Raw genomic sequence first — 25113 nt, 5'->3', positions numbered from 1 at the left:
TTTGTCCCTTATTTATTTTTTCTTTTCTATTCAAAATAGTTCTCTTCCATTCTGTCACCATTTTAAGCACTTTTGAACGCCTCTACCCCTTCTCATTCCACAGCTGTAGCACTGTAATTAATTCTTCCAGAATGTATAGGTCTTTCCCTCTGCCTTGCAAGGACCAGCAAGCTAGAGATGAAACTGAATTTGTTCCTGGCACCCCCGTCTAAGCTGGCACAGCAAGGGCTTTGCTTCGCCCTCGTGGATGATGCCTTGATCTAGTAAGACCCAAAACAGGACTATCTATCTTGGCTTTCACCTCTTTCCCTTTATCAACAGCTGCAGTAACCAGCACAGAGTCCGAAGATTTTCCATCTACACGTTTCAACCGTAGGAGTCACGTACTTTGCATCCAAACACTGTGATGTGTGGGGGGATCAGGGTGTGGGCAGGACCACAAGTGAAGAATAGATCCAGCGGCGAAGCGTCCATTTAAGAAGAAGATGGCGAGGTGTTACCAAGAAAGGAAAAAAGATGTGTGGAAACTAATTTGAAAGAATTAACAGAGCTAAAGATTCCACTGTCCTTCAACAGTACTCCCTCTGTATGGAAATGCAATGTACCGAGTAATCGCTGTCGACCTATCTCTACCAGGAGATTCAGAATCTGTTCCAACTTATTGTTCTCAAGGCGGAAAAGGTCAGTGAGGTTCTTTAGGAGAAGAACAATTTTGGGAATCAGATGTCCAGAATGGTTGAATAAAATGCATCAGACACCTTGGAGATATTTATAGACACCTTGGTGGATATTCAAGATGTACCATGTATTTTTCCAGAGACACCTGCAACAGAGAGGTTATAGCGCCCCTTGTATGTTGCAAGGAACTACTGTGGGCAGAAACGAAACCAAGAAGAAGCATTAACAATGCTTTTGTATCAAACTAAGGAGTTGTACTTTAATTTAAAACACAACGTTTATAGGAAGACGCGAATGAGAACGGGGTACCTGCACTGATAACGTTTAAATCATCAAGGATAATTGGAAAATAAATTAAAAATCTGATCTCCTTTTAGAAATAAATAATAATTGTTCCAGAGGAAAGGACAAACCTGGACTCAAACTCTTCAGCAAAGATATACTTGTCCTTACTCATGTGCACTGAAGACTGGGTCAGAGTCTGCAGGACCAAACCTTCTGAAACCAGAACTGCTCATCAGCAAGGTGGGACTGGAGCAATCTGGACCGATCCCACTCGGCCTACGCTCTCTTTCCCATGCTCCTTCATTCCTTCCCTTTCCATGGCCAAGTGGTATCAGAGAAGGAGTCGGACTCTCCCAATGCAAGCTCTGCAGCTAAAGGAGGAGCCACTTGTGGCCCTGAATCTGGGTTTTTAACAAATGAGGGACGGAGTGGGATGGGTTGGATCTTCAATCCCCATCCCTGGCAGGAGTGATCTGGACCCGGGATCTGGACTGCGACAGTACCAATCTCCACAATGAAGGATTTGGCTCGGGTGCTACAGCCTCACTGAGGTAAGTAGCTCAGAGACCCTTTTCAACCCCAGGGTGCGCTAAGCGGGGGTGTTAGGCAGACGCACCCCTGGAAGTACTATTCAAACTTGGCTGGTGTGAAAAAAAATATGCTGCTTAAGTAAGTGAAGGCAGCACCGTCCAAGAAATGGATTGCTTCTCACGATCTCAGATGAATCCATTCACAGAAAAACAAGGAGTTGCAGGATGCTGATTCCCCAGACACAACACAAAGGCCTAGATTCGTTGAGCTACTTGGAACAGCTTGCTAGAGCCAAAACACTTTTAAAAATAAAATTCAACAAACGTTACCAGGTTGCTAGAAAGAACACCTCGGTGTGATGCTTGGAGCCTACTGAATACATAAGTTGGTGGGGCTCGTATGCATGGAGGGACGCCTACAACTCGAAGCATGCAAACTGACTTAAATTGATAACGTGGAGCAGGGACATCCTACTTGCCAAGACTCTTCCTAAGACTTTGGGAAAGAGAGAGAAGGATGAAAGAGTGAGAGAAGAGGACACAACACACAAGAAACAAACTTTACCTGCAAAGGGACATCCTGGCGGCTGGCGACTTCCCGCAAGATGGCCTCGGTGATGGCAGTAGAGGCATAGCGCTGGTTACTGTTCACTTTAATTACTGGACCCTGCAGACAATAAGGTGGGAGAACATGAGCAACCGAGATCAAAACACCCAACGATAAACCCACATCAGTGTCCAGTTATCATACTAACCGCCATCCCCAGGACTTAACTGTTCATCATCATCTTAGATACCCAATGTTAGTTACCATCAAACTCACACAAATAAAAACGTGTTTTACCCAACCCCTTTCCTCTACACCACACAGTGTATAACAACCATCACCGATACCTCACCTGCTGTCCTGCTCCCATCTATTTGTTATCCACAGTATTCAAGCCCCTCCAACTCTCCTCCGGCACACTGACAGGACATCTGTACCTCTACCACGGCCAGCAACTACTTATGGACCTCTCTCAGTTCACAAACATCTATACTTCTAGCACTGACCAACCACCAAACAAACTGCACTGACCAACCACCAAACAAACTGCACTGACCAGCCATCCAACCATGCTGCATTGACTAAGCACCTACACACACCGCACTGACCAACCACAAACACTGCACTAGCCAACCACCCAGACACACTGTACTGCCCAACCACCCAAACATACTGCACTGACCAAGCACCCAAACACACTGCAACGACAGAGCACCCAAACACACTGCACTGACCACCCAAACACACGGCACTGACCACCCAAACACAGTGGACTGACCAACCACCCAAACACACTGGACTGACCAACCACTCAAACACATTGCACTGACCAACCACCCAAACACACTGCACTGACCAACCACCCAATCACACTGCACTGACCAACCACCCAATCACACTGCACTGACCAACCACCCAAACACACTGCACTGACCAACCACTCAAACACACTGCACTGACCAACCACCCAATCACACTGCACTGACCAACCACCCAAACACACTGCACTCACCAACCACTCAAACACACTGCACTGACCAACCACTCAAACACACTGTACTGACCAACCACCCAACCCCACTGTACTGACCAACAACCCACCCAAACCTACTGTACTGACCAACCAAACACACTGCACTGACCAACCACCCCAACACACTGCACTGACCGACCAAACACACTACACTGACCAACCACCTAAACGCACTGCACTGACCAACGAAACACACTGCAGACCAACCACCGAAACACACTGCACTGACCAACCACCCAAACACACTGCACTGGCTAACCGCCCAAACACACTGCACTGACCAACCGCACAAACACACTACACTGTCCAACCACCCAAACACACTGCACTGACCAACCACCCAAACATACTGCACCAAACAAAATACACAGCACTGATCAACCACCCAAACACACTGCACTGATCAACCAACTAAACACTCTGCACTGACAACCAAACACACTGCACTGACCAACCACACTGGACCAATGACCACCCAAACATACTGCACTGACCAACCAAACACACTGCACCGACCAAACACACTGCACTGACCAACCACCCAAACACACTGCACTGACTAACCACCCAAACACACTGCACTGACCAACCACCCAAGCTGCACTGACCAAACACCCAAACACACTGCACTGATCAGTCATCCAGATGTACTACAATGACAAACCACCCAAACACTGCACTGACCAACCACCCAAACACTGCACTGACCAACCACCTAAACACATTGCACTGACCAACCACCCAAACACACTGCACTGGCTAACCGCCCAAACACACTGCACTGACCAACCGCACAAACACACTACACTGTCCAACCACCCAAACACACTGCACTGACCAACCACCCAAACATACTGCACCAAACAAAATGCACAGCACTGATCAACCACCCAAACACACTGCACTGATCAACCAACTAAACACTCTGCACTGACCAACCAAACACACTGCACTGACCAACCACACTGGACCGATGACCACCCAAACATACTGCACTGACCAACCATACACACTGCACCGACCAAACACACTGCACTGACCAACCACCCAAACACACTGCACTGACCAAGCACCCAAACACACTTCACTGACCAAGCACCCAAACACACTTCACTGACCAAGCACCCAAACTGCACTGACCAAACACCCAAACACACTGCACTGATCAGTCATCCAGATGTACTACAATGACAAACCACCCAAACACTGCACTGACCAACCACCCAAACACTGCACTGACCAACCACCTAAACACATTGCACTGACCAACCACCCAAACACACTGCACTGATCAACTAAACACACTGGACTGACCAACCACCTAAACACATTGCACTGATCAACCACCCAAACACACTGCACTGACCAACCAACCAAACACACTGCACTGACCAACCAACCAAACACACTGCACTGACCAACCACCCAAACACACTGTACTGACCAACCACCTAACACACTGTACTGACCAACCACCTAACACACTGCACTGACCAACGAAACACACTGCACTGACCAACCACCCAAATACACTGCAGTGACCAACCGCCCAAATACACTGCACTGACCAACGAAACACACTGCACTGACCAACCACCCAAATACACTGCAGTGACCAACCGCCCAAATACACTGCACTGACCAACTGCCCAAATACACTGTACTGACCAACCGCCCAAATACACTGCACTGACCAACCACCCAAACACACTGCACCGACTGCACACCCAAACACACTGCACCGACCAAGCACCCAAACACACTGCACCGACCAAGCACCCAAACACACTGCACCGACCAAGCACCCAAACACACTGCACCGACCAAGCACCCAAACACACTGCACCGACCGAGCACCCAAACACACTGCACCGACCGAGCACCCAAACACACTGCACCGACCGAGCACCCAAACACACTGCACCGACCGAGCACCCAAACACACTGCACCGACGAGCACCCAAACACACTGCACCGACCGAGCACCCAAACACACTGCACCGACCGAGCACCCAAACACACTGCACCGACCGAGCACCCAAACACACTGCACCGACAACCACCCAAACACACTGCACCGACAACCACCCAAACACACTGCACCAACCACTCAAACACACTGCACCAACCACTCAAACACACTGCACCGACAACCACCCAAACATACTGCACAGATAACCACACAAACATACTGCACCGACAACCACCCAAGCATACTGCACAGACAACCATACAAACACACTGCACTGACCAACCACCCAATCACACTGCACTGACAAACCACCCAAACACACTGCCGACCATGCACCCAACCACACTGCACTGACAGACCACCCAAACACACTGCACCGACCGACCACCCAAACACACTGCACTGACCAACCAAACACACTGCACCGACCAACCACCCAAATACACTGCACCGACCAACCACCCAAACACACTGGACTGACCACCCAAACACAGTGGACTGACCAACCACCCAAACACACTGGACTGACGAACCACCCAAACACATTGCACTGACCAACCACCCAATCACTGCACTGCCCAACTACCCAATCACACTGCACTGACCAACCACCCAATCACACTGTAATGACCAACCAAACACACTGAACTGACCAACCACCCCAAAACACTGCACTGACCGACCAAACACACTGCACTGACCAACTACTCAAACACATTGCACTGACCAACCACCCAAACACACTGCACTGATCAACTGAACACACTGGACTGACCAACCACCTAAACACATTGCACTGACCAACCACCCAAACACACTGCACTGACCAACCACCCAAACACACTGCACCGACCAACCACCCAAACACACTGCACTGACCAACCACCTAACACACTGCACTGACCAACCACCTAACACACTGCACTGACCAACGAAACACACTGCACTGACCAACCACCTAAACACATTGCACTGACCAACCACCCAAACACACTGCACTGACCAACCACCCAAACACACTGCACCGACCAACCACCCAAACACACTGCACTGACCAACCACCTAACACACTGCACTGACCAACCACCTAACACACTGCACTGACCAACGAAACACACTGCACTGCCCAACGAAACACACTGCACTGACCAACGAAATACACTGCACTGACCAACCGCCCAAATACACTGCACTGACCAACCGCCCAAATACACTGCACTGACCAACCGCCCAAATACACTGCACTGACCAACCACCCAAACACACTGCACCGACCGCGCACCCAAACACACTGCACCGACCGCGCACCCAAACACACTGCACTGACCGAGCACCCAAACACACTGCACCGACCAAGCACCCAAACACACTGCACCGACCAAGCACCCAAACACACTGCACCGACCGAGCACCCAAACACACTGCACCGACCGAGCACCCAAACACACTGCACCGACCGAGCACCCAAACACACTGCACCGTCAACCACCCAAACACACTGCACCGACAACCACCCAAACACACTGCACCGACAACCACCCAAACACACTGCACCGACAACCACCCAAACACACTGCACCAACCACTCAAACACACTGCACCGACAACCACCCAAACATACTGCACAGATAACCACACAAACATACTGCACCGACAACCACCCAAGCATACCGCACAGACAACCATACAAACACACTGCACTGACCAACCACCCAATCACACTGCACTGACAAACCACCCAAACACACTGCCGACCATGCACCCAACCACACTGCCATGCACCCAACCACACTGCACCGACCGACCACCCAAACACACTGCACCGACCGACCACCCACACACACTGCCCGACCAACCAAACACACTGCACCGACCAACCACCCAAATACACTGCACCGCCCAACCACCCAAACACACTGGACTGACCACCCAAACACAGTGGACTGACCAACCACCCAAACACAGTGGACTGACCAACCACCCAAACACATTGCACTGACCAACCACCCAATCACTGCACTGACCAACTACCCAATCACACTACACTGACCAACCACCCAAACACACTGTAATGACCAACCAAACACACTGAACTGACCAACCACCCCAAAACACTGCACTGACCGACCAAACACACTGCACTGACCAACCACCCAAATGCACTGCACTGACCAACGAAACACACTGCACTGACCAACCACACTGCAGACCAACCACCGAAACACACTGCACTGACCAATCACACAAACACACTGCACTGACTAACCACCCAAACACACTGCACTGACTAACCGCCCAAACACACTGCACTGACTAACCACCCAAACACACTGTACTGATCAACCACCCAAACATGCTGCACCAACAATCAAAATACACAGCACTGATCAACCACCCAAACACACTGCACTGACCAAGCACCTAAACACACTGCATTGACCAACCGCCCAAACACACTACACTGACCAACCACCCAAACACATTGCACTGACCAACTACTCAAACACATTGCACTGACCAACCACCCAAAGACACTGCACTGACCAAGCACCCAAACACACTGTACTGACCAACAACCCAAACACACTACACTGGCCAACCACCCAAACACAATACACTGACTAACCACCCAAACACACTGCGCTGACTAACCAACCAAACACACTGTACTGACCAACCACCGAAACCCACAAACACACTGCAGAACAACATCTGTACTTCTTTCACTGTCCATCAGGTTTTCCCACTACCAGCCACACATGCATTGGCTTTCCCAGGAGCCCACCAGTCCCCTGACCCTCTAGGTTTAGAACCCAACCACCATCGGTTTCCCACCTAGTGACTAATTATCCGTTGATACTCCCAGCCCGTGTGCCAAAGCGCTGCAGTGTCTCTCTGACACATTAGTTCCTGCAGATGAATGAGGTCTCATCTAGGCTAAGAGACCCTCGTGAGACACAGAAAACTGCCACTAGGTCTGGCCACTATGGTGGCAGCAGAATGAAAAAGCCCTTTTTTGAGGAGTAATTCATGTCCAGTTGATATAAAGTTTGTTTTTCTTCTCTGCAGGGTTCCTGGCCTGTGGACAATTAGCCATGGTTCATACCAGACGCAAGAGGGGGCTCTTTGTTATCTGTGCTCGGTGGACTTCCTCCATGTTTTCCTCCAGGCATAGACTGTTGTGGAACATGTCTAACACAGGGCAGCAACAAACATCTAGCCCTGGCTGAAACTGATTCTGGAATGCCAGATCAGGGGAAAACCTGCAAATCCACATTTGTGCCTTTGCGGCTCCAGTAACTTTGAAAGCAACACAATCCTAACCCGAAGGTTGACATCTCCCCCACATCTGGGACAAGCTGACCTAAAGAGCTGGTTGTCACTGGACTAGCAACAAGTCACAACAGGAAGTCTTTCAAGGGAGATGGTTGGAAAGACCGCCACATTCACACCATGACCTGTTCTACCTCTGAGACTGCATGAGAGCAGGAATAGCGACTATATATAGAGGAACAGACCGAGCATTCAAGAAAATGATCTCAGCAGTGCCAAGAAAAGCGCAGATGAGCAAAGCCCCCTCTCTCATGGCTCTCCCTCCTCCACTGTACCTCCCTTGGCTCCAGCCCCCCAGCTGTCTGCTCTAGGCTCTCTCTGCCTGGTGTCAGGCTGCCTGCTGGGCTGGCCAGTGGATGGATGGCTTCATTTCCTGCCACAGACTCTAAATGTGTACCCCTCCAGGCACAGACCTCCCTTCTGGGGAAGGTTCTCCTGTAATTCTGCTAGATTACCAGCCCAAGGTTTGAGTGGCGTATTATTAGGTTTAACAGCGATATTGTACGTTTGTGATGAGAAGGGGTTGGTGGTGTTGCATGTCTGGACCATGTTATGTGCTTTCCACATAACCTGTTGCTTTGGAATGGCTACAAACTGTATCAAAATTCACTGTGAAAAAAACTGTACATTTTCACAAGCCAGCAACCTGTCATATTATATCCATCTCAAACTCATATCTTGGGTTGATTTTGGCCTTTAATTTTTAAGCGGTGCGGAGGTAAAGCCGAGGATATATTTGTGTTCCATGTCATAAAGTAGGTTACACTTTGCACAAAAGCCACTGGTGCCCAAAAAGTGCCCTTACGTTTTTCTGAAAATATGTAAGCATGTCGGGCGTATCTGTGATAAAGTGCCTCTGTGTGGTCATTCCCATTTGTTTGTGGACTGATGCTACTGTTTTATTGACTCTGCGCATTGGGACACTGCACGTGCTCTGACCCCTAAAATGTGTCGAAATTAGCTAACCCCCAACTTGCATATTTAACTTTCTGATAAGGCCATACAATATGGCGTAACAAAATACACCCATGGTATGGGAAGCTAAGCATCACCTGTGGGCTACAGTACTAATGTGCCATCCGCTAGTACGACAAGCCAAACAGGACTCCAGGCCTAGCACTGTAACCTGGCTGCAGCAGTTTTAAAACCACAAACCAAAAATAATACCTTTGTGAGAACCACTCTCAAGGGCCACAAGGCAAGCAGGGGCTAATGGGCCAGCCATGGTGGTTGAGGGATTTTACTCCTGACGTCCCAGGGGCCACCTACTATGGATCAGTGAGCCAAGTACCCCTTTCTGCCCTTGCCTCTTGGTGCTAGCTGTGTGGTGAACACGACTCATAACTCAAGTGCACCCCGCTATGTCAGTAAATCAGTGCCCAGTCAAATACTTGTTATTATATTGAAAAGAAGTAGTTTATTCTTAACTGTATGCATTCAAAGGTATTACGACATTCGTCAGCAGTAACACAATCCCCTTGAGGTCGGGATCTAGTGTTTATCTGGCAAATCCCTGACCCACCGTCTTCCTTGCAATGAGGTTGGGGTTATTCCCCATTCACTACTGACTGCATCCAGGAAACGGTCACTATTAGGCCTTACTCGAGAGTCCACTTCGACTCTTGGGAAATAGCCAACAGTGTCTATGGTCTGCAGCACCTTTTGCAGCGAGTCCCCAGGGCCTCACATGCCCGTATCAAGTATTACCCACTACAGCAGCACAGATGCGTTCAGCGGGTGCCCTGATTGCAGGCACTTGCAATGCTCCGTTCCTGCTCGGTCGAGTCGGGATGCGTGGCACCTCCTGGCAGGTGCAGGCTCTCTTCTGAGTGGCACTGCCAGCCTCACCAGCAATTGGAGGTGCTTAATGCTTTCGTTGGCATGGTAAGTTCAGCTTTTCCTCACATTGGGATGAGGTCGGGGGAGGTGTTGACTTAAGTGATCACAACCATGTTCCTGCGATGGATGAAGTCCTCTTGATGTCCTCTCAGAGTCCATGGGGCCGGTCAGGAGGCAGGTCTCAATGCTCAATTCTACCCGTTGGTCGCAGCTTCAGTTTTCACAGGCAACAGCCAGAACTTTGCAATACTTGGTACCAGCAGCCCCTCCTAGCATAAGAGTTTGCAGTGGTTACTACTGGCAAGGCATCGATCTTTCCTGTGCAGCCACCTATACCACAGTGGCACCTCCTGGCATACAGCGTTTCCGGCAAGGTCCACACAAGTTTTGGCGCTTTGTTGGTGTAAGGAAATGCCTCCTTGGCATGGTTACCCCCTGACTTTTTGCCTTTGCTGATGCTATGTTTTGAATTGAAAGTGTGCTGAGGCCTGCTAACCAGGCCCCAGCACCAGTGTTATTTCCCTAACCTGTACTTTTGTATCCACAATTGGCACACCCTGGCATCCAGGTAAGTCCCTTGTAACTGGTACCTCTGGTACCAAGGGCTCTGATGCCAGGGAAGGTCTCTAAGGGCTGCAGCATGTCTTATGCCACCCTGGAGACCCCTCACTCAGCACAGACACACTGCTTGCCAGCTTGTGTGTGCTAGTGAGAACAAAATGAGTAAGTCGACATGGCACTCCCCTCAGGGTGCCATGCCAGCCTCTCACTGCCTATGCAAGTATAGATAAGTCACCCCTCTAGCAGGCCTTACAGCCCTAAGGCAGGGTGCACTATACCATAGGTGAGGGCACCAGTGCATGAGCACTGTGCCCCTACAGTGTCTAAGCCAAACCTTGGACATTGTAAGTGCAGGGTAGCCATAAGAGTATATGGTCTGGGAGTCTGTCAAACACGAACTCCACAGCACCATAATGGCTACACTGAAAACTGGGAAGTTTGGTATCAAACTTCTCAGCACAATAAATGCACACTGATGCCAGTGTACATTTTATTGTGAAACACACCCCAGAGGGCACCTTAGAGGTGCCCCCTGAAACTGTATCCAACTATCACTTTTGGCGGCAAGGCCGGAGAAAATAATGAGAACAACAAGGAGAAGTCACTGGCCAGTCAGGACAGCCCCCTAAGGTGTCCTGAGCTGAAGTGACTCTAACTTTTAGAAATCCTCCATCTTGCAGATGGAGGATTCCCCCAATAGGATTAGGGATGTGCCCCCATCCCCTTGGGAGGAGGCACAAAGAGGGTGTACTCACCCTCAGGGCTAGTAGCCATTGGCTACTAACCCCCCAGACCTAAACACACCCTTAAATTTAGTATTTAAGGGCTTCCCTGAACCTAAGAATTTAGATTCCTGACACTACAAGAAGAAGAGGACTGCTGAGCTGAAAAACCCCTGCAGAAGAAGAACAGAAGACACCAACTGCTTTGGCCCCAGACTTACAGGCCTGTCTCCTGCCTTCCAAAGAAACCTGCTCCAGCAACGCTTTCCAAAGGACCAGCGACCTCTGAATCCTCAAAGGACTGCACTGCTTCAAGAAAGACAAGAAACTCCTGAGGACAGCGGCACTGCTCCAAAAGAACTGCAACTTTGTTTCAAAGGAGCAGATTTAAAGACCCCTGCAACTCCCCGCAAGAAGCGTGAGACTTGCAACACTGCACCGGCGACCCCGACTCGACTGGTGGAGAACCAACACCTCAGGGAGGACCCTCCGGCGACTCCAAGACCGTGAGTAACCAAAGTTGTCCCCCCTGAGCCCCCACAGCAACGCCTGCAGAGGGAATCCCGAGGCTCCCCCTGACCACGACTGCCTGAACTCTACTTTCCCGACGGCTGGAAAAGACCCTGCACCCGCAGCCCCCAGCACCTGAAGGAACGGAACTTCTGTGCAGGAGTGACCCCCAGGAGGCCCTCTCACTTGCCCAGGTGGTGGCTACCCCGAGGAGCCCCCCCCTTGCCTGCCTGCACCACTGAAGAGACCCCTTGGTCTCCCATTGAAAGCTACAGAGAACCCGACGCTTGTTTGCACACTGCACCCGGCCGCCCCCGCGCTGCTGAGGGTGTACTTTCTGTGTGGACTTGTGTCCCCCCGGTGCCCTACAAAACCCCCCTGGTCTGCCCTCCGAAGACGCGGGTACTTACCTGCTGGCAGACCGGAACCGGGGCACCCCCTTCTCTCCATTGAAGCCTATGTGTTTTGGGCACCTCTTTGACCTCTGCACCTGACCGGCCCTGCGCTGCTGGTGTGGTAACTTTGAGGTTGCTCTGAACCCCCAACGGTGGGCTACCTTGGACCCAAAACTGAGACCTGTAAGTGATTTACTTACCTGCTAAAAATAACAATACTTTACCTCCCCCAGGAACTGTGAAAATTGCACTGTGTCCACTTTTAAAACAGCTATTTGTGTTTTATGTGAAAAGTATATATGCTACTGTAATTATTCAAAGTTCCTAAAGTACTTGCCTGCAATACCTTTCAAATGAGATATTACATGTAGAATTTGAACCTGTGGTTCTTAAAATAAACTAAGAAAATATATTTTTCTATAACAAAACCTATTGGCTGGATTTGTCTCGGAGTGTGTGTTCCTCATTTATTGCCTGTGTGTATGTACACCAAATGCTTAACACTACTCCTTTGATAAGCCTACTGCTCGACCACACTACCACAAAATAGAGCATTAGTATTATCTCTTTTTGCCACTATCTTACCTCTAAGGGGAACCCTTGGACTCTGTGCATGATATTCCTTACTTTGAAATAGCACATACAGAGCCAACTTCCTACAGTTGGCAAAGTCACTTTTACGGTGCCCCTTCTGAAAGACGCCAAGGCGATATAGGCTTCACACTCCCTGCACAGCACCTGATGCACAACTCAGTCCACGGTGCCCTCTCCTGGCATACAGGGGTCACTGATCCAGTCCTGCACACAGACAAAGACCCGTTCAGTTTTCAGACATCTCTTCACACCTTGCACCAGGGACCTCTTGGCAGGGCTCCCCATTGGACCTCCCTCCCTCCAACGCTCTCCTCTTCCTCCCAGGGAACACTGGTCGCAGCAAGCAGCCAGGTGCTGGTGCTTCAGCCTCCAGGGCAGGTGGTTTTGGTTTATCTGGTTGATATCCCTTCACCCAGCAGGGAGACTAGCAGGCCTTGGCTCCCAGACCTGGTCACAGGCACAAGTTTGTAGACTTTCCCTCCTCACACTGCCCGGCAGGTTGCATGCCAGATGACAAATTTTGACGTTTAATGTTTGTCTCCTGTAACACTTTCTCTCCTTCCTCTTGAAAGGCTGTCTGTCACAGCAGGAGAGATTTCAAAGCTGCTAGTCCGACAGCCCAGGCCGCAGGAGTGACCAGAGCTCACGTGTGGATGTCAGTTACAGCGATATGTGCTTAAAGGTAATCCTGGGCTCCCAGCACCACTCTTTATGATTCCCTTATCAGCCCCATCTTTTTCCTGAGATGTGCCCAGGCCCTTTAGGGGTGATCTATCAGTGAACTGAAGAGCGCCCTTTAGAAGTGTAAACGGAGTCTCTTTCTCTTCCTTCCTTCAGTGTGTCCCAGCCAGCTCACAGGAATGCAGCAACATACACATCTGACTGGGGGGGATTCCTCTACTCCTCATGTCTTCATCAGGCAGGCCTGGGCTCCCCAAAAATGGAACCCAGGGTCCTACGTGTTATGTACCCTTGCACTCAGTGTATGAGCACAGCACACTCTTTTTAGTATTAATACCTTCCTGCATTGTGCCCGCACTGATACACATGCATTCAGCACACACGTTCGCTCTGCGCACTTCATAGTACTGTAACCTTTCTGTATTGCAGGCACACATACAGCTAACACACATATTCACCACATGCGCACTGCACAACACTACACCCTTCATACACTCTACTTCTTGCAAGCACAAACACCCAGCATATGCTTTCACCAAGCACGTACTGCATAGCACTAAATCTCTCATGTAATGCATTCCTCGCCATTATACACACAATCAATGCATGCACTCAGCAACCAGGTACTGCAAATCAAAATCAAATCAAATCAAATCATTAACATTTATAAAGCGGGTCTCAAGGCGCTAGGGGGAAGCGGGTTACTGCTGCTCGAAGAGCCAGGTCTTGAGGAGTCTCCGGAATGCGGAGTGGTCCTGGGTGGTCCTGAGGCTGGTGGGTAGGGTGTTCCAGGTCTTGGCTGCCAGGTAGGAGAAAGATCTCCCACCCGCCATGGAGCGGCGGATGCGAGGGACGGCAGCGAGCGCGAGGCCGGTGGAACGGAGGAGACGGGTGGGGGCGTAGAAGCTGAGGCGTCGGTTGAGGTATTCAGGTCCCTTGTCGTGGAGGGCTTTGTGTGTGTGGGTGAGAAGTCGGAAGGTGATCCTTTTGCTGACTGGGAGCCAATGCAGGTGTCTCAGGTGTGCAGAGATGTGGCTGTTTCGGGGTACGTCGAGGATGAGGCGGGCGGAGGCGTTTTGAATACGTTGCAGACGTTTTTGGAGTTTTGCGGTGGTCCCAGCATAAAGGGTGGTGCCGTAGTCCAGGCGGCTAGTGACTAGGGCGTGGGTCACGGTTTTTCTGGTGTCGGTGGGGATCCAGCGGAAGATCTTGCGGAGCATGCGGAGGGTGAGGAAGCAGGAGGAGGACACGGCGTTGACTTGTTTGGTCATGGTGAGAAGAGGGTCCAAGATGAAGCTGAGGTTGCGGGCGTGGTCTGAAGGGGTCGGTGCGGTGCCAAGGGCCGTGGGCCACCAGGAGTCGTCCCATGCGGCTGGGGTGTTGCCGAGGATGAGGACTTCCGTTTTGTCTGAGTTCAGTTTTAGACGGCTGAGCCTCATCCTATCTGCGACGTCCTTCATGCCATCTTGTAGGTTGGTCTTAGCGCTGGCGGGGTCCTTTGTGAGGGAAAGTATAAGATGAGTGTCGTCGGCGTAGGAGGTGATGATGATGTTGTGCTTGCGTACGATGTCAGCGAGGGGGCTCATGTAGACATTGAAGAGTGTCAGGCTGAGCGAGGAGCCTTGAGGGACGCCGCAGATGATCTCAGTGGGGTCTGAGCGAAAAGGTGGGAGGTAGACTCTTTGAGAGCGGTTGGAGAGGAAGGAGGCGATCCAGTCCAGGGCCTGGCCTTGATCCCGGTGGAGCGGAGGCGGGTTATTAGGGTGCGGTGACAGACGGTGTCGAAGGCAGCCGAGAGGTCGAGGAGGATGAGGGCGACTGTTTCACCGTTGTCCATCAGGGTTCTGATGTCGTCTGTGACTGAGATGAGGGCGGTTTCAGTGCTGTGGTTGGTTCGGAATCCGGATTGTGAAGGGTCTAGAAGGTTGTTGTCTTCCAGGAAGTTGGTAAGCTGTTTGTTGACGGTCTTCTCTATTACCTTGGCAGGGAAGGGGAGGAGCGAGATGGGGCGGAAGTTTTTCAGGTCGCTTGGGTCAGCCGTAGGTTTCTTTGGTAGGGCGTTGACTTCGGCGTGTTTCCAGCTTTCGGGGAAGGTAGCAGATGAAAAAAAGGAGTTGATGATGGTCTGGAGGTGCGGGGCGGTGATGTCGTCGGGTTTATTGAAGATGAAGTGAGGGCAGGGGTCCGAGGGGGCGCCGGAGTGGATTGAGTTCATGGTGGTTTTGGTCTCTTCAGTGTTGATGTGGGTCCAGGCGTTGAGGGTGATGGCAGGGGGTGTGGGTTCGGTGTTGCTTGGCTGGGTCTGGTGTCCGAAGCTGTCGTGGAGGTCGGTGATTTTGTGATGGAAGAAGGTGGCGAGGGAGTTGCACAGGTCTTGTGAGGGCGTGATGGCGTTGGGGTTGGAGAACTCTTTAACGATGCTGAAGAGTTCTTTGCTGTTGTGGCTGTTTTTGTCCAGTCTGTCGGTGAAGAAATTCCTTTTGGTTGCGCGGATCAGGTGGTGGTGTTCGCGGGTCGCGTTCTTGAGGGCGGTCATGTTGTCAGCAGTGTGGTCCTTGCGCCAGGCTTTTTCGAGGGCGCAACACGTTTTCTTCGATTCCTTAAGGGTGTCAGAGAACCAGAGAGGTTTTTTGGTGTTGGCCTGTCGATGCGTGCGTCTGAGGGGAGCAAGGTTGTCTGCGCAGTTGGTGATCCAGTTCGTGAGGCTGAGGGCTGCGTCGTTGGGGTCGTCGGTGGTGAGGGTAGGTTGGTTGACGGTGAGCGCGGAGAAGAGCTGTTCTTCGGGAATTTTGTTCCACTGTCGACGAGGGATGGGTTGAGTGCGGAGGTGGCGGGTCTCGCGTCGGAATGTGAAGTGGACACAGCTGTGGTCGGTCCAGTGTAAAGCGGAGGCGTGGCTGAAGGAGACGTGTTTGCTGGCGGAGAAGATGGGGTCAAGCGTGTGTCCGGCGATGTGGGTGGGGGTGTTCACCAGTTGCTTGAGGCCGAGGTTGGCGAGGTTGTCGAGCAGGGCGGTGGTGTTGGGGTCGTTGTTGTGTTCCAGATGGAAGTTGAGGTCGCCTAGGAGGATGTAGTCCGGCGAGGCGAGGGCGTGCGGGGAGACGAAGTCGGTGATGGAGTCGCTGAAAGGGGCGCGCAGTCCGGGGGGACGGTAGATGAGGTATCCTCTGAGGGTGGTCCTGGGGTCGGTGCAAATCTGGAAATGCAGGTGTTCTGCGGTGAGGGGGGTGTCTTCGGTGGAGGTGGTGTCGCTGATGGAGTCTTTGAAGACGATGGCGATTCCTCCTCCTACTTGGTTGGTGCGGTCTTTCCTGGAAATCTTGTAGCCTTCGGGGATGGCTATGGGGATGTCTGGGGCCGAAGAGGCGTTCATCCAGGTCTCTGTGATGAAGGCGACGGTCCGGTGCTGTGGAGTCCAGGAGGTCCCAGAGTTCAACGGCGTGCTTGTGGACGGATCGAGCGTTGACCAGGATGCATTTGAGGTGGTTGATGGCGCGTGGGCTGGTGGTCATGGTAGTTGCATGGTGGAAGATACGTTTGCAGGAGTGGCAGGCGAAAGGTCCATGGGTACGTTTTGGGTTAGCTTGGAAGCAGGTGTTGGAGCGTCCTGGGTTGAGGGCGTGGAGGGTGGTGGGGTTGTAGCGGAGCAGAGGGGTTTGGGAGTGCTGAGGACCAGGGGTTGTGGCGCTGGGCGCGGGCCAGGCGCAGACAGGCTTGCCTCTGGCGCGCCAGCGGCGCGGTTGCGCAGCGGCCGCCATAAGAGGGAGGGGGGGAGGGGTCAGCTGGGGACGAATGGGAGCTGGGGGGCGGGGCGTGCAGGAGGTGGCGGCGGGAAAGCGGAGGGAGGGGGAGACAGGTAGAGGGGAGAAGAGCTGGGGGAGGGGGGTTAAGGGTGGTGGAGGGTGAGTTTTAGGAAGTTTAGGGAGAGAGATAGGAGTAAGGTTGGGAAGATAGGGGAGGGGGGGTTGTAGAGGTGGGTGAGAGGTAGAGTGAAAGGATAGGAAGATAGGGGTGGTAACAGAGGGGGTGGCGAGTGGGGGGGAAGATAGAGAGATAGGAAGATAGGAGGAGGTGGTGAGTGAGGGAGACAGAGAGAGAGATAGAGAGATAGGTAGATAGAGATGGGGGTAGATAGGGGTGATAGAGAGGGGGAGAGACGAGTCAGGAGCGGGAAGAACCAGGAAGTAGGTAGCAGTTAGCTCTGTTGAGAAACAGAGCTAACAGAGGAAGAGGAGCGGAGAGCAGGAGGGAAAGAAGAGAACAGGAGGAACAGAAGACAGAAGAACAGAAGACAGAAGACCATAGAAGAAGAACAGAAGTCAGAAGAGCCGAAGAACAGAAGACAGAAGACCACAGAAGAAGAGGAGCCGAATACACAGAGGACAGAAGGCCACAGAAGAAGCTACAGAAGAAGAGGAGCGCCGAGGACAGAAAAGTACAGATGAAGGTGAAGAAGAGGAGCGCAGAAGACAGAAGAATACAGATGAAGGTGAAGAAGAGGAGCGCCGAGGACAGAAAAGTACAGATGAAGGTGAAGAAGAGGAGCGCAGAAGACAGAAGAATACAGATGAAGGTGAAGAAGAGGAGCGCAGAAGACAGAAGAATACAGATGAAGGTGAAGAAGAGGAGTGCAGAAGACAGAAGAATACAGATGAAGGTGAAGAAGAAGAGGGGCGGCGAGCAGCAGAGGAAGGAGCCAAGAAGAGGGACAGAGAAGAGGAGGCACACGTGGGTCGTGGTGCAGAGGAGAGGGAGAGAAGCACACAGATGAAGAGAGAAGACGGGGAGCAGGAGGGAAAGAAGAGTACAGAAGAAGACTACAGAAGGAGAGCGCAGAGGAAGAACAGAGAAGAAGAAAAGAAGCAGGAGAGAGGGTGAGTAGCGTGGGGCAGGGCGAGGGGCTGGGAGGTGGGGGGGATACTTACTGCGAGGTAGCTGGGCGGTCTCTGGAACCTGGGCTGGAGGAGCTGGAGGAGCTGCAGCGGCAGGGGGAGCTACCTACCCTTGGGTCAAGGGTCGCTACCACTGTCGCGCAGCGGCCGCCATAAGAGGGGGGGGAGGGGTCAGCTGGGGGCGAATGGGAGCTGGGGGGCGGGGGCATGCAGGAGGTGGCGGCGGGAAAGCGGAGGGAGGGGGGGTTAAGGGTGGTGAGTTTTAGGAAGTTTAGGAGTTTAGGGAGAGAGATAGGAATAAGGTTGGGAAGATAGGGGAGGGGGGTTGTAGAGGTGGGTGAGAGGTAGAGTGAAAGGATAGGAAGATAGGGGTGGTAACAGAGGGGGTGGCGAGTGGGGGGGAAAGATAGAGAGATAGGTAGATAGGAGGAGGTGGTGAGTGAGGGAGACAGAGAGAGAGATAGAGAGATAGGTAGATAGAGATGGGGTAGATAGGGGTGATAGAGAGGGGGAGAGACGAGTCAGGAGCGGGAAGAACCAGGGAGTAGGTAGCAGTTAGCTCTGTTGAGAAACAGAGCTAACAGAGGAAGAGGAGCGGGGAGCAGGAGGGAAAGAAGAGAACAGGAGGAACAGAAGACAGAAGAACAGAAGACAGAAGACCACAGAAGAAGAGGAGCCGAAGAACAGAAGACAGAAGACCACAGAAGAAGAAGAGCCGAATACACAGGGGACAGAAGGCCACAGAAGAAGCTACAGAAGAAGAGGAGCGCCGAGGACAGAAAAGTACAGATGAAGGTGAAGAAGAGGAGCGCAGAAGACAGAAGAATACAGATGAAGGTGAAGAAGAGGAGCGCAGAAGACAGAAGAATACAGATGAAGGTGAAGAAGAGGAGCGCAGAAGACAGAAGAATACAGATGAAGGTGAAGAAGAAGAGGGGCGGCGAGCAGCAGAGGAAGGAGCCAAGAAGAGGGACAGAGAAGAGGAGGCACAAGCGGGTCGCGGTGCAGAGGAGAGGGAGAGAAGCACACAGATGAAGAGAGAAGATGGGGAGCAGGAGGGAAAGAAGAGTACAGAAGAAGACTACAGAAGGAGAGCGCAGAGGAAGAACAGAGAAGAAGAAAAGAAGCAGGAGAGAGGGTGAGTAGTGCGGGGCAGGGCTGCACAGCACTGATCTACTCTTGTGCTGCACGCTTTCCAGGCACACTTACATCCAGCGCAGAATCAACACTCTTCAGCTTTACAGCACTTTAAATCTAACTGATGTAGGCCAAGGGTGAATTAAGCACAATAGCAGAACTTTAAAAAGGTGAGTGGGATTTTACGACAGGCCTAGATAAAGTGGATTTGACCGGTGGTCTACAGGGGGCTGCCGAATGATCATAGACAAGTTCCAGGGGACTGATATCAAATCATTCCTTCAACGCAAACAGAAGTACGGTCTTAGGGAAACAGATTGCATCCGATATTTCCAACAGCGACGCTGGACCCGTAACTGGATTGGGAAAATTGTTCACTAGATATAGTGGCCCAAAGGCACCCAAATCCAATATATATGCACTACAAACAGACGTAGGGGGGGATCACCCTATATCACACGCAGGCAGAAAGCCCGGCAGAACAGATTTCAACATCGCAACAGGAACAATCGTGGGGGAACATCCCGGATCCCGGCCCTGTGCAAAAACATTCAGAACAGGGAAACAATGTACAAGGTTATACTGGGGTGGTATTTCACACCAGAAACACATGTCCGGCACAGCGGATGAGTTGTAAGGGTGGGGATGTAGCCAGAAGGGGTGATATGTTGCATTGATAGTGGGAGTGTACTCGCCCTGCGCTCTTTTGGAAAGAAGTCCATAGTCACATAAAGGGAGTCTTCAGTTACCCGCTGCCACCTGACTGAATATCAGGCTTCCAGGGATGAAATGCATTACAAAAAAGGATACGATTTTAGCAGCTAAGCAGCTCATAGCATTGGAATGGAAATCTCTCCATATATGTACTGTTAATCTGGGGGCTCCTTGAAATGACACACAAATCTGTGGAAATGTGGACTCTCTGAGGCACCACTTGCAAGCCAAGCACTTTGTGTATATCCAAAATTCTTAAGATCCCTACGACTCATCACGTAACTCTGGACTTACGATCGAAATGTTGCTCCCAGTGTGTCCATCTTACGTGCGCCTCTGGCACGCGCACCAGGAGGACTACAGGTGATCAATATGACTTGGGGATCCCTCTTGGAATTGTTGGGTGGGTGAGTACGGTTGCATTTGGTATAGGAATGTTACTGAAACTTGAGACTCTATCCGCACTGTTTTTATTCCTGTTTGTGTTGTAATAACTTGAAAACCAATAACACTTTCTTGAAAGAAAATATGGGATGTGTTTTGTTCCTGGGTAGGAAGCTACGGATCAGTTAGGAAGTGCCCAGGAACGTAATTTACTTCATTGGGGCCTGTCCAGTCACACACAAATGTAGCTCATACCTGAGCAGGCCCTCTCTTTTGTACTACCAGTTAGGCCAAAGCAAACCTTTGGGGGGAAAGCTGCCTCAAGAATTGGTTTGGAGTGACCAAGGAGGAGGGGACTGTTCACTACCCTAGCCACACCTCTTGGTGAACGCACACACTGTAAAAGGGGAAAAGGGTTTCTCAGTCTTGAATTTAGTGAGTGAGAGGCACTGTGAGATTGTTTCCAGTGGGGCACACACATGGACATCTGCAAAATTTAGTACGGTTACCCATTGGAACTTTTCTCTGTTGTTTAGGGAGGGGCCAGGGGCCACCCACAAGCCAATGCCAGGCATACACATGACACTCAAGGACAGCTTCCTCAGAACACTACCTGGACCTGTTGAAGAACAGATTAAGAACCTGCTGTTTGAGAGTTGTGAGGAGACCTGACAGGACAGACTGCTCCCACTTGTACCCAAGACAAAGAAGTGGACTTCAAGGATCAGTTGGCTTACCTCCTGTGTAAGCCACAGGGCCATAAAAAGCTACAAGAGGCCTTTTTTTCCAGTTCCAAGTGGATCTCCCCTGATTCCTGCTGGTGGCCTCTGCTGGAGTGAGACTTGACCACCAAGTGTTGCTCCTGAGGTCCTGGAACCCTTGGCTGTGTCTAACTGAGGTCCTTCTAACATCCCTGAAAACCCGTGAAATGTTTTGTACTTGAAAACCTCCAGAGGACCAGGACAAACCTGTCAAGCTGATCCGCCCAAGGTGCGCTGCAGGTGGGCTGAAGAAACAAGTTTTCCCTGCCCTGAGGGTCTCTGCAGCAGCAAATATGATTCATCAGGACCTTGCCAAGAAGGCATACAACCTTGGAAAGCCCTCTTAGGATACTGACCGCAACCTTGACCCTCTGGAAGATTTCGAGCTCCGAAACATAGACTAAGTATGAACGCAGAAATCTTGAGTGAGTGAAGGTTCCAAAAGTATCCATACGGCGAGAGGTCTTCCCTGGGCAGGAAATGTGAATTTTTCTGCTTTGAGCTTTTCCCGTCAAAGCCAATGGCTTTATCAGCACCTTGTCCAACACCTATCTGACGTTGTGAAGCCCTCCTCAGTTACAACCTGCTACCTTGCCTCTGAAGTGTTTTTTACTTTTTAACTCTTTTGTTATTTCTGAATGCTGTACACATTTTCTTAGGTTAAGCCAGTCTGATCTGTGCCAGATCAGGTATAAATTACTGGAACCTTTTACTGGAGCTAACAAAATAGTGCCTTTATTACCCGTGGAGGACCTCAGACCCCCAACTACGAAGCCACTTTCTCACGTATCCATGAAGACTGAGGTGACCACAACAATCCAACGCTCTGCAGTCCGAACGGAGATGCAGCGGTCTAACCAAATGACGAGTAATACAAAACATAGGAGCAGGAAGGTAAAGAAAGAGAGACAGGGGGGAGTGTGCTAAACGGGCAATGACTGGACAGAAGATTGCAATGCTCCTTAAAGTACACAGCCAAGAACAGGGCTTAAGCTGCCGAATGGGACATTTAACAGTCAAGTAGTAGAAGAGGAAGGGCAGGTGGTCTTCCTTCTGAGGACTGAAGATACAAACTACAGTGACATGAAGCTCTGCAACGGTTACACATACATGGTGGACTGGGAAGGCAAGAAGATAAGGTCACTGAGATCAGAGCAGAGCGCTGCCTAGGGACTCCCTCACACAGGATGTGGAGTAGGACTCTGTGCTAAGGTGTCCTCTAGGGGGAGTAGGAGAGCTACCACTTCCAACTCATTGGCTGAAGTTCGGGTTGCTTCAAATGAGGTTGATGTGCTACTAAACAGATACTGCTGTTAAGGCCTATGGCCATTTTAACACTGATTACCGGGGATTCTCAGTCTGATGACGGATAATAATTATGGCAGGTAAACAGATGGAAGATCTAATGCTGGAGAATCTGCAGGTAGAAGTATCTATCAGAAAGTGTATAGGAAGGAAGAAAGGAATGAAAGAAATAGAGGAAGCTGAAAGAAGAAACGTGAAAACATATCAAATGCATTTGATAAAAGAGAACATTATCGAGAGACAAGAAAGGACAGACATACCTTGTGGAACGCAGGCCTGTGATTTTCTTCATGCTTGTCACTGTAAGAGAAGAAACGAACAGTGGTTAGAAGAACCTTTCCTTATTGGATAACATTTACCCTATATGTCAAATGTGGGCAATTAATCTCTCTCCTCAACCAGCGAAAATACCCTCCTTTCACTAGCTATGCCCAACCCAGTACTTCATGGAAACGATAAACATCAACGCGGTTCCACGAGTTTCTCCAGGTTTGAGGAAGCTGATTCTTTTTATTTGACATTAACATTTCACATAAAAGAAGGCCATTTGTGTTATATGAATTTAAAATTAAAAAGAATAAACTTTTTCAAACTTGGAGAGACTTGTGACATTAATGAAAGTTAACTCTATGGTTACTGTAATTCCTAAATCAAAGCTTTCTCATATGGCCAACTCTTTCGTACTGCACCACTGAGTGCAAGGATTTAGACCTGCTCCTGTGCCATGCCTGCCTGATCACACAGTACGCCACTGTGTGAATATCCCCTTCTCGTTTCCGGCCGGCGCAGAGCTAGGTGGCGTAGCAATAAGAAAGAGGGGTGGACTAGGAAAACAGACAGCACTGAGAAGCCAGAGACTGGAGCAAAGAAGGCTGTTCCAAGAGGAAGCAGTAGGAGCCCAGGGCCTGGAGATGCACGCAGGGCTGATCACAATCACCCACAGGGATCTCTGGGGGCACACGGCTGAAGAAACACAGCCGAGGACACCTTGGCTCTGAAGAAGCGCACACACACACACAAGAGAGGAGACATCTCACCCAGGAGGTTATCCGTGAGGCAACTGCTCTCCTGATGGCTCGACTGGAAAGAAACAACACTGTGCGTGTGAAGAAAAGCCGAATAGCTGAGAGGAGGTCCCTAGTTCTGTTCAGGTACAAAAAAGTGCAGGTCTAGCATGGAGGTTACATATGACAAATCAGCCCAGGAAGTGTGAACACAATGATTATAAAAAAAATAAAAATAAAAATCTTTCAGGTAGAAATCTTTAAAAAATCTATAAGACAGCAAGGGGGTTATTCTAACTTTGGAGGAGGTGTTAATCCGTCCCAAAAGTGACGGAAAAGTGACGGATTTACCACCAGCCGTATTACGAGTCCATTATATCCTATGGAACTTGTAATACGGTTGGTGGTATATCCGTCACTTTACCGTCACTTTTGGGACGGATTAACACTCCTCCAAAGTTAGAATAACCCCCCAAGTGTTCTACAGAACAATTTTGACCTGGTGGAAGATGGTATAAAGTTCCCAAAAACTTATGGCCTGTAGACTGGTAATGAGTCTTCAACACAAAATAACAGGCAGGAATGTTGTTTCAAAAAAAGCATTTTTGATTTACAAGTGTTCAGTGTTTGAAACAACTGATGACTGAGATAGATGGAACATGTTTTACCAAATGGATTCTAATGGAGCGAGTCAGGTGGCATATCATGGCTCCGTTGGGAGTGAAAAAAGCTTCACATGGCCTCTGCTTGGGAGTCAGGTGGCATTTCATGGCTCTGTAGGAAGAGAGAAAAGCTTCACACGGCCTCTGCTTGGCTGCTTTTGTCCACTAGGGACCTAGAGACCAACAGAAGATTGTCCACGGAGGCAGTAAGGGGATTTGCTTGGGAAGGACCAGCGAAAACCCCTTGCTTTTTGGAATGGGACCAGCTCATCCATCCCCGACAGCCACCAAACACCCAGGTTGTCGGAATTTGGGCAGACAGGCGGAAAGGCAAATACTTCCAGGGTTAGATGCTCATTGACACTGAATGTGTAGGGAGGCGGCAAAACCCCGGAAACGCCGAAGTGACTTCTTGGTGTTTGAAGTGCACACAAGTGTACAGGTTTAATGGCTAAATAAACTAAGGCAGTGGTTCCCAACCTTTTGACTTCTGTGGACCCCCACTTTAACATTAATGGAACCCGGGGACCCCCCACTGAGACATTACTAAAAGCTGGGGACCTAACCTGTTAAT

At 50.5% G+C, this 25113-nt stretch overlaps 1 protein-coding gene across 2 annotated transcripts in view; it reads right to left on the bottom strand.

Annotated features, from left to right (window-relative positions):
- DNPEP (aspartyl aminopeptidase) overlaps positions 1 to 25113 on the bottom strand; it is a 430726-nt gene that overhangs the window by 61920 nt on the left and 343693 nt on the right. For both annotated transcript variants that reach the window (XM_069227160.1, XM_069227161.1), the window contains exons 12-13: positions 23134 to 23173; positions 2059 to 2160 (exon numbers count right to left, since the gene is read on the bottom strand). In XM_069227160.1, the coding sequence (XP_069083261.1) occupies positions 2059 to 2160; positions 23134 to 23173 (142 nt within the window). The remainder of the gene's footprint in view (positions 1 to 2058; positions 2161 to 23133; positions 23174 to 25113) is intronic.

Source organism: Pleurodeles waltl, chromosome 3_2 (assembly GCF_031143425.1).
Source record: "Pleurodeles waltl isolate 20211129_DDA chromosome 3_2, aPleWal1.hap1.20221129, whole genome shotgun sequence".
Classification (NCBI taxonomy): Eukaryota; Metazoa; Chordata; class Amphibia; order Caudata; family Salamandridae; genus Pleurodeles; species Pleurodeles waltl.
The sequence above is the reverse complement of the archived record's forward strand: the minus strand, read 5'-3'. Positions and strand labels throughout refer to the sequence as shown.